Below are 10,812 nucleotides of genomic sequence, written 5' to 3' on the forward strand. Positions count from 1 at the left end.
TAACTGGAAAAAAAAAAAAAAAAAGTTCCCATTTCAATGCCACATTAAGGAACAACTTGAAAAAGGAGAAGCTGGAAGTGGGAGTTATTTGAAAATTTTATCAAAGGGGTTCTTTTTTTAATATATATATTATGTGCTTCACTTAGTTACTATTCACTAATTGATATGAGAGAAATTATTAGGTATTCGAGATTACCGACAATGTAGCACTCCATCATCTTGACACATATCTTATGCTCATTATTTAAGAATTTGAGAAAATGTGCTTCATAATAAGAATGTATCAATGATCTACAAAATGTATTAACAGAATCAACCAATTGTCTCAACTATGATTCATTGTATCGTCCAATATGCGTTAGTATTAGCCAGTTTATACTGACTTTGTCTGAGTTCGTTACATCGCGACCGCAACCATAACCGATACTGCGAACCATGGTCTCGACCATCAAATATTATTTAAAATGTTATCAAAGGATTTTATAGAAATAATCTAACAAAAACTAGTTATATTTTTATTCTAAATTTTGATTTTTGGTAGGTATTGTGGTCATGCAACAAGAAGGGTTTCAATTTGTTCAAACAAAATATTCGAAGGACTGTTACTTACTATATAGTAACTTATTGAAAAGACCATTGATACCTTTCAATTTATTCAAAAAATAATAATAATAATAAATAAATAAATAGAATTGAGCCTGAGACATCCACATTCTGAGCAAAGCATTATTGCTCATCCACATTTCACAGATTGTAGAAAAACAAAGAGTTACAACAAAGCATTTACTCCAATAGCGCTCCCAATATATGATAGTTCCTTTATATTTTACAACTTAAAGCTACAAAAACTGTTTACCAATAAATAAATTTGTACATACTAATTTTGATAATACAAATGAAGTGATCAGTGTTATGTTACAGCTTGCTGGTATTTGAATCTCTTGAAAACTTTTCCCTTGATGTTGAAAAACATTGGTTTGAACACTTCCTCACCAATAATCCCCACAAGAACAAGTTCCATCCTTGAAATTATGGAACCTCCTCACAATTATCTCCCTTTCCACAATCTTTGAAATAAACTTGGTAGCAGCATGGCAATCATTACAAACTCTAAGGTTCTTGGCAACTCTAATGGTGGTGCCGGGAGGCGTGTTGAGGATACCAAATGCTATTGCTAGTTTCTCACTATGCCCACATAGTAGATTCTCCTTTTCCACCTCATCAACATTGTGTAGAACACAAGAAGGGTTAGGAACATAACCCTCTTTTCTCATTCGCTCTGACAACATTTCGACGAAGCTATAGAGCTGCTCAGTTTGTGGATATGATGCATCCCCAGCCATGAACTTATGAACCTCATCACCAAACTCAATCCAACTGCACCCGGGTTCTTTTCATACTCCCATTTCCTTCATGTTCTTTCGAAGCTCTGTTGCTTTCTCCCACAGTCCGGCGATGAGTAGATATTAGAGAGTAGAACATAATGGCTAGCCACATTTGGCTCCAATTCAAGGAGATTCTTCGCTGCAATTTCCCTAAGTTCTACATTTTGATGGATTCGACAAGCACCAAGCATGCTACTCCAAGTGCTTATTTTGTCAACATTAGGAGGCATCGACTTAATGAGTTGATAAGCTTCGTCCAGCTGACCTGCTCGACCAAGCAAGTCAACAACGCAAGCATAGTGATCTGCTGTAGGCTTAACTCCATGGTCATCTTTCATTTTATGAAACTAGTTACGGCCTTCCTTTACCATCCCAGAGTGACTACATCCAGCGAAAATTGTAATAAATGTAACCTCATTAGGCCTGACTTCCCCACCCCTAGCTCCTTCTGCCACCATACTCTTAAAAAGTTCTAAGACTTCTTCTCCTTTCCCACGCATCCCGTAAGCCATGATGATAATATTCCATGTGATCACATTTATGTTGGGCATTCCATCAAAAATTCTCCTAGATAAGTTCAAGCAACCACATTTTGCATACATGTCAACCAGTGCCTGCTCACAGCAACATCTAATGCCAAAGCATTTCTAATGGTGTAAGTATGAATACTTTCCCCTTCACTAATGCTGCAAGGGTGGCACAGCTAGGAAGGATTGCCATGAGTGTTATTGAATTTGGTTTACAAGGAACTCCTTTTTCATCCTCATACTCATCCTTCTCCTCATTCTTTGCTTCTTCAACTCTTTGCATCGCATGTAACAGAATAAGTGCATCTTCATGGCGTCCATAGATAACATAACCTGTTATCATTGAATTCCAAGAAATTATATCTCTAATCTTCATGCTATTAAATATATTTTCTGAAGTTCCTATCTTTCCCATCCTAGAATACACGTCTATAAGTGCATTTTATACATACGGGTTCCTTTTGAAACCCAACTTCATTACATACCCATGCATAACTTCTTTGTCAGAGAATACTTCACAGTGCACACAAGCTGGTAAGACACTTGCCATTGTTGCGGGGTTAGGAAAAAGTCCTGAGACCTCCACCATTTGCAAGAACAGCATTAAGGCCTTCCCATAAAAGCCATTTTTTGTGTAACCAACAATCATAGCATTCCAAAGCCCAAGTCTTCTATCTAAGATACCATCAAAAACTTAACGGCCACTTTCAACCTGTCGGCAATTGCAGTACATGTCGACTAAAGCACTACCGACAAACGAATTCCCAATCAAATCATCATATCTCAAGGCATAAGCATTAATTTCCTTCCCAACATCTAACAACTCCAAATTGGAGCATGCAGGGAGAACACTCGCCATTGTGACCCCATCAGGCCTAATTCCTTCAAGAACCATAAGCTGTAACAAATTCAATGCCTCATAAAAGCAGTTGTTTTGAGAGAATGAGCTTATCATTGTGTTCTAGGAAACCATATCCTGATGCTCAAACAACTCAAAAACAACTTTCGAGTAATCAAATTTCCCTTGTTTGGCATACATAGCCATTAACGAATTGTTCGTAAATGTCTTCCCATCACCTACTCTCAAACTATACCTATGCACTTGCTTCCCGAGCCGCAACCCATCATTCTCACTCAAATTAGAACACGCAAGTGCCATACTCACCAAAGTAAACGAACTGGGCTCCATTCCCTCCAATTGCATTAACCGAAATGCATCCAACGCAAGCTCCCACTCCTCAAATCGTCACAAAGCATAAATCATCGAATTCCAATCGCGTGTGGGAACGAAGGGCTTCGATCCATTCCGATCTGGGTTTTAGAAAGGTTTTGGTGGAGATGGAAGTGGTGGTGGTTGTTTGAGGGGTGTGTTTTCGAGAAGTTGGTTGCTGGATTTGGAGGGAAGAGAGGGAATGTGAAGGTTGCAGGGATAAAGAAAGAGGGGAGAGAGGCTGTGTCAAGGAGGACATTGGTAGTTATTACAGTTGGTTGCAGTTGAAGCTTTTCTCAGAAATATAACAGTATACAATGTCTTCGAACGGGATGATAAACTGACTGGGCAATGGATAAGATTATAGAAACATATCCAAGTTATCAATTAATACGTGTCGGACTTTTAGAGGACAATTACAGAATTTTTTTTACCCAACTTTGAAGCATTGCTAAAATTAGAGTTCAAAAACAAGTTTGAGTTTGAAGAATATTTGTACAAATGATGTGTCAAGAGGTGATTCTATTTTTTGAAATGATGGTCCTTAGTTACACGATATTTTAAATAAATATTCAAACTAACGTATCAAGAATACAAGCACTCTCGGTATTAAAAAGGTCATTATAACCCGAATATGCTAGTAACTTCTCAATAATTTGTCAGGTTAAAAAAAGAAAAAGAAAAAAAAGCTTATAAAATTTACAAAATTAAAGAAAAAAAATGATTCTTCTTACCCCCAAAAGAAAAATACAATTCATATATTAAAGATACAAATAGAAAATAAAAAAACGATTCATATATTAAAGATACAAATAGAAAAAATGATCCTTATATTAAAGACACAAAACTCCTACAGGAATCATTCATTTCCTCTCAAAAGTTTTCCAAAAATATAGTGCACTTCTAGACAAAGCCCATTTAGCCTTTGTTTTAGATCAAGAAATTAACCCACTTGGAAGGAGAAAAAAACCAAAATAGGAGAGACGGCATGCCTTGCACTTGAACAGTGCCAACAGTTAGTATTTCAAGTTCATGTCCATGATTTTCAAGCCTTGTGCATCTTATTTGCAAGATATCTAACTCCATGAACAACACCAGCAGTCAGTATTCCAGAAACAGCCTGCCTTGCACTTGAAATCATAACCCTACGCCTCACAACTTTCCGCATGCATTCAGCAACCTCTTCCCTTGAATTAATCACAACTTCGCGTATAACTTGACCTGCAAAGACAATGTGATGTTAATGCAATCCAAACAAAATTGTTGCATCAGATACCCATTTGGAAATCTGCATATGAATTTAAGCAATTTTTTTTTTTTCCCACAAAGATGATTTGAAGCATATGGGAGGCTAGAACTCTTAAATCAGGGAATATTTGGGTTTCATTTTCCTATCAATCTACACCATCAGAGTTGTTGTTCATACCAGATTTACCAACTTTTTTCTCTTCTCCTACTCTCATCCTCATTTGGCTTTTGACCGTCGCCGGAAGAATAGAAACAAGGGAGGAAACTGCAGATAAACTAGATTCCTGGAGTTGACCAATAGCAACATATCAAGACAAGAGTACAATAATGAACTTTTCATGCCAGCTACACTGCTTTTATATGATTCTACTAGATAAAGGTAGGTAGAGTATCATGTTTCAACACTGAAATTACAAATATATGCGTGGCCTCGCTGGAGTCCCCGAATAAAAGTGAATGTTTGAATAATTGATAAGGAAATATTGGACCCTTTCATAACAATAGAAAAAGAAAAGATACAAGATTAAATCTGCTCTGGGAATTGAGAACTCAAGGATTTGAATGGATCTGAGATATATTTACTTGGTGACCACCAGATGATGAAAATCTCAACAAGTCATTGGTTGCATGTTCATCTAGATATGGCTTATACATTGTTTGGAATAAACTAAACTGCCCTTGCACAATATTCTTCACCTGACAGGTAATAAAGATGTCAACGGAAAATACCAGAGAACAGAAGAATAGATCATGCCGATTCACCTCCAAGGTCAAGGAAGTGCCATACGGATGTTAGGCACTAATAATATCTCTAAAACAACAAAGATAAAATGAACAGTTATGTAAAAGAACATGTAACCTCATCCAGGAAATATCTAGATTTCAGAACATTCAATTATAATAGTTACATTATTCCTAATATAATTCAGAAGCCATATCTTGGCAATATCAGACTTTCCATTATTGGTTTATGACCTATGTTACCTGAACTCGGGTGCGTCTGTCAGGTACAAGCACCGTGGAAACCTTAATCTTTGTTTTATTATCCATTCTCATAGTTTTATTGTATGATTATTGCCACAATGTTGTATATCTCTTTCATAATTGTAAATTAACTATATTGCTTTTTTCTACTCATTTGGCATGTCAAAAAGTATAATAGGTCTAAACGTTGTTTCATGGAATTTGCCTTTTAGTCTAAAGTAATATGTTGATCATACAATCTGTTAAGAGCACTATGCATTTAACCCATCTTGCTTTGGTTATAAGCAAAACTATCTCCAATCTCTCCCTCTCTTCAATAATCAAGACTAGATGACAAAACTGGTCAAGTTTTGGTATCTCCCTACTCTTTATTTCACTATTTTCTTACTCGCATTCACTTTACTAAAGTTGCATTAATACATTCAGTTTAGTCCTACTTATCTTAAACTCTTTTAATTCTATACAGTCACTCCGAACAATTAATTTAACATTGTCCCTTCTTTAATTTTATTAATCAGAAAAACATCATCAATAAGTAGCCTAGACCATGAACTTGATCCTTTATGTTTTTTAGTTAATTCATTTATAATCAAGTAAAAAGATAGAGGCTTAACATCAATCCTTGATATACATTTACGATAATTGAAAATTCACTTGTTTCTCTTGCAGTTATTCTAACTATAGTTGTAACTCCATCTTACGCATCCTTTATCATTTCAATATATCTATTTATCATGACAGCCACTAGTTATATGTATAATATCAGAAAGCCCAAATCACACTAACACTATCAGAAGCAACAACTACAAGTGATATACTTCGCCTAAGATCTAAGTAAGTTGCAATCAACCTTACCTTATTTTTATCTTCTGCAAAAAGCATACGCAGATCACCCATATATGACAGGCTACATATTTTGGCATAGAGATCTTCCTGGAAAAACATCAAATTATTTTACAAATAAAATAATAAGTTTGTAGTATTAAATAATTTCAGTGAAAAGAAGCAAACCTCATTGAATTTGGAAGGCAAAAGAAGGAGAGCAGCAGACGTTGCAGCTCTCAAATTAACAGAGTTTACATTTGAAATATCCAGATTATCCTTTAGTATATGAACCTAAAAAAAATGGTTTAGAGAAAACAATAGATAAAGGATGAACCATATCTTTTTAGTAGATGAGCAAATTCAGTAGATGATAGATCATAACTAACAGCAAACAGTTCAGAGAAAGTTAAAGATAATAGCATGTAGAATTTGTGAACCACACACATCAAAGAAAATCATAAGCAGAATCTAGAGTCTCTCATAGCTTAATTCAGTCACACAAAATAAAGAAAGAAACCGCCCTATATCCCTGTGCTTGAATTTTTTGCCAATTTAAAAGATAAAACCTCAAACATGCCAATTCTAAGTACAGGGCTGAAATTCAAACAATTTACACAAACAAAGCCCAAATAGAGGCCATACTGACATCATGACCACATCCACCACAAATTCCTCCTTAACTATCCCTATGTTCTCTTTCCACATTGCCCATAAATTTTAAGCAAATATGCTTTCTAAGTAACATTATCCAGAAACCTCCAGCCTGGTACACCTACTCATCGACAAAGCTTCTCACATAGCTAAGCATCACCTGCTATACATAAAATAGGCTAAAGAAACACCTCCAAATGAGATAAGAGGGTGGATGATGAAATAGCAAGTGACCCGTCATCTTCTCTTGACATATGATTAAATAGGCAACATCATGATCTTCTTAGGCCATTGAATGCATGAAAGAAAATGTCACTTTAGAAGGAACCATATATGTCAACAATAAGTCAGGTGAAATGAGCCTTCCCATCATTTATCAAAGAGGTGTGATAGTCAGTGGAGAATAAGATCTGACCTATCAAGAAGCCACGTCTTTTTTACCACTTCATTGACATCCATCCTATGACTAAATGGTGGCAGTGGAGGTCCTTCAATGAATCAGGTTAGGAATATATATATATATATATATTAGGAATATGAGTCATGTGCTGGCAATTTCGTTTTCAAAACTTGTGCTATAATGTGTCAAAGTGTCTTGAGTTGTTCGAGTACAACCATTAAAGACAAGGTATACACAGTTTTGTAAAAAACACAACGATAAATTGACATCTTCAATCACATATCTAGGGAACAGGTAAATTGACCTACTTTGATCGTGGTGAGCCTCACAATTCTATTTTAAATTTGTTCTTTATCAATGACTTTCAAAGGTAATGATTAGGGCATTATTCAAAACTGAATTTAAAATTGAACAACAGAATGATGGTTGATCGATGGAGCATATTCCAGAGGCTGTCGATCGAGGAACTGCTGGTTTTGTTGGGTTCAAATACTGAGAGCGTTGAGGCAACTCCTGAGGATGTCTATTGATTTAACCTGACATACATATATCTTTGGAAACTCTCTCAAAACACAATTTTACAGATTCACCTTACTAAAACGTATGAGCTACCTAACCAACGGGCCAATACCTAGCGGTATCAGGCCCCTACTTCCCAAAGGGAGGTCAGGGGTTCGAGCCTCGGTAAAGGTATGTGTGTGTGAGTACCAACCAAGAAAGAAGAAGAAGAAGAAGGAAAAAAAAAAAAAAAAAAAAAAAACGTATGAGCTACCTATGTTGGCTACAAATACGGAATTATAGTCAACCTAGGTATGATTTTGAAGTCTCTAGTCATCTAGAGAGAATTCTTCAGTGAGTAGAATTTTCCAATTACTCAATTTAGGGTTTCCATTGACACCATTATATGTGAATGAGTGTTCAATAAGGAGGAATTCATCGATTTAAATCAAATCAACCGGCCAAAGTTTCGAGCAAAAGGGGGACAATCACTGAAGAAGCAGATTTGTGAGGAGTGAAGTATATTGACTAGCGGACAAACGGCCTGAAGATTTGAGTGGGAAGTTTGGTGTCAGTCTGTGTCAAGAGGTAACTAGGGTGTTCAAGGGTGTGGGAACTCTCAAACAGGTTGTAACTTCTTTCTCATATAGTCGATTGTGCCTATCTAGACTAGGTCCCGTGGTTATTTCCGGTTGGGTTTACCACGTAAAACTGTGTCTCTCTCCTCTTTACTTTATTTTCAATAGGTCTAAATCACTACTTGCACTCTGAGGGTGTCGATCACCAATCTAGCACTAAAACCTTGATTTTCCCTTGGTATAATTTTTTTTTTGGTTTTTCTTTTGATTCAATTAGTTTTCAACTCGACTAATCGAAACCTTATTCCATCCATAGAAATTAGTCTTATCTTCTTAATCATAAACCCAAGTTCATTGTTACGATCTTAGGCAGCTTTCTTTCTTTCATGAAGTTCACATTCTACAGTACCCAGATGCCTAAGTTTTAGAATGATGGCAGCTTATTTTCCTTCATCAAGTTTCGTTCTACATCTCCCAGATACCTAAGCTTCAGAGTGATGTCATCATTAAAAAACTAATTCAACCTTACCTCCCCAACCTTAGATCTAATTCTTCTTTTAAGTGAGCCCTCATTTTAAAAAGCCCCGAAAGAACGATCATGTAAAGAACTTAGCATGTTACAAAACACTAAAAATTTCTCCGTACGATATCATAAGGGTATTAGTATTAGCATTATATATTCTTATACTATTGTAGATACCCTTTTTTTGTTCCTTTTCACTCTCTTTTGCAATCCATAGATGTAAAAATTATCATTTTAATTTCAATGCATATGACTACTGAGTTGTATTTTATCAAACACAACTTAGAAAATATAGAAATTGCATATCTTTAGTCAAACTGAGAATACTTGATTAATATAATGTCATACACATAATGAGCTCACGAATTTATTTATTCTTTATCTATATTTCAACTATTCTATTCCTATAATGCATTTCCCATGCACCAAAAAAGGCTTCTAATAAACGGTTGAAAACAGGAAAGGAAGGAGGGAGGTGCAGGCACAATTATGATTAGTCCAAATCCATTCTTAGATGAAAGGGTTTCTGATTTTCTTTCACATCGAAATATAATTCACAATTCATAAGGAACTTACAGTATCATCATGTAAAGACATAAGAGTATTAAGTATTCAAGGTAGGAACTAATACATCATAATATGATTTCACTCTTTCCTTTAAAAGGGTTTAACAAAATACGTTTCTTTTCTATCATTTTCCTCAGAAATAAAGTCCAGATAAGTCCATAGTTTAAAAAGGAGAAAAAAAATGATAACATAGCACTCTTAGAGAAGACATACAGGTTTTTGTAATCGACCACTAAGATAGAACCTCTCCCAATTGAGTATGTCCCGTATCAGATCATCCATTCGAACAACCCCATACTTGAACATCTGCCAAAAATTGCTCAAGGGTGAAGGATTTTAAGAAGACACCCTGAAACACATTTTATACCAAGATATATAACAGACAAACGAAACCACTGATGTATAATAGGTTATATGCATGTGCATGCAGATACACTAGATATTGAACTCGTTGAATTTTTAATACCTTGTCATTCCAGGTAACAAATGGGTTGAAGTGTACTCCAACACCAATTTCATCTGCAACGTCAGTAATCTAACACAACCAACCAAATATTTGATCTTAGAATAAAAAAGAACCAATTTGAGAGAGAGAGAGAGAGCAGCACCAGCCTTGCCCCGCCAAGGTGCACCATCCAGGAGGCATAGTGATCTCGATTCATTTTCAGATTGTTGGTGGCAATAAAAATAAATAAATACAATTAGAATCTATGGAACTTCTGTTCTCTGCAATGACGGAAATAAGATTTTTATTTAAAAAAAAAACCAAGTAATGCAATCCAAAACTTACCTCAGCATGCCATTGCAGAGGATTTGCTACACCTAGAATGTAATCTACCATTGATGACTGGAAAACCAAAAGCCACAGAGGTAAAATTTCAGATAGTTAAAACATAAAATTATTAAAATAAAGTGAAAAGAAAAGAAAAAGGAATCTGAATAAGACGATAAGGCCTTTTCTTTTCTTCTTCTTCTTCTTTATTATTTTATTTTATTTATTGTGATAGTTAGAAGATAAAGTCAATCATGCAGAAAAAATTATAACCTTGTCACGATTATTTGGATGGAGAGCTGAGCCATAGACACAACAAAATTCTGCAGGGGGGAGAATTTTCAGCAAACTCGCAAGCTCTTCAGATTTGTCCTCCATTGCGACACTCTGTAATTGCATGAAAACAGTCATATCATAAGCAGAAAATTTTTTGTTGCATAACAATGGCCGTCTTTAAGCCCAGATTCTCAAAAAAACACAAACAAATACTAAATTCAAGTAACTCCTTAAAATAAGGACCATCAAAACATATCCAACATTCTTGACTCATGAAGAAGCACTTCACCTCTTCACTGCAATTCAATAATTTTCGCCATGTTGAATGGCACATAATCAACATTAAGAAATGCATGAAGTACATAACA

General features: G+C 35.5%; 1 protein-coding gene and 1 pseudogene across 1 annotated transcript; both read right to left on the reverse strand.

The window, feature by feature from the left end:
* Positions 1-989: 989 nt before the first annotated feature.
* On the reverse strand, positions 990-3,989 carry LOC132276431 (pentatricopeptide repeat-containing protein At3g57430, chloroplastic-like; annotated as a pseudogene).
* A 117-nt stretch (positions 3,990-4,106) lies between these two features.
* Positions 4,107-10,546, reverse strand: LOC132303610 (uncharacterized). The gene is made up of 10 exons (XM_059800948.1): positions 10,442-10,546; positions 10,187-10,243; positions 10,005-10,067; positions 9,863-9,931; positions 9,610-9,702; positions 6,366-6,470; positions 6,210-6,287; positions 4,953-5,066; positions 4,549-4,654; positions 4,107-4,343 (listed from the first exon to the last, which is right to left on the reverse strand). The coding sequence occupies exons 1-10, from the start codon at positions 10,544-10,546 to the stop codon at positions 4,168-4,170; spliced, it is 966 nt and encodes a 321-aa protein (XP_059656931.1). The 3' UTR covers positions 4,107-4,167.
* Between the last annotated feature and the right edge of the window lie 266 nt (positions 10,547-10,812).

This window comes from Cornus florida, unplaced genomic scaffold (genome assembly GCF_030987335.1).
Source record: "Cornus florida cultivar Cherokee Brave unplaced genomic scaffold, ASM3098733v1 CherokeeBrave_3.0.0_Hap2_Chr01, whole genome shotgun sequence".
In the NCBI taxonomy this organism is placed as follows: Eukaryota; Viridiplantae; Streptophyta; class Magnoliopsida; order Cornales; family Cornaceae; genus Cornus; species Cornus florida.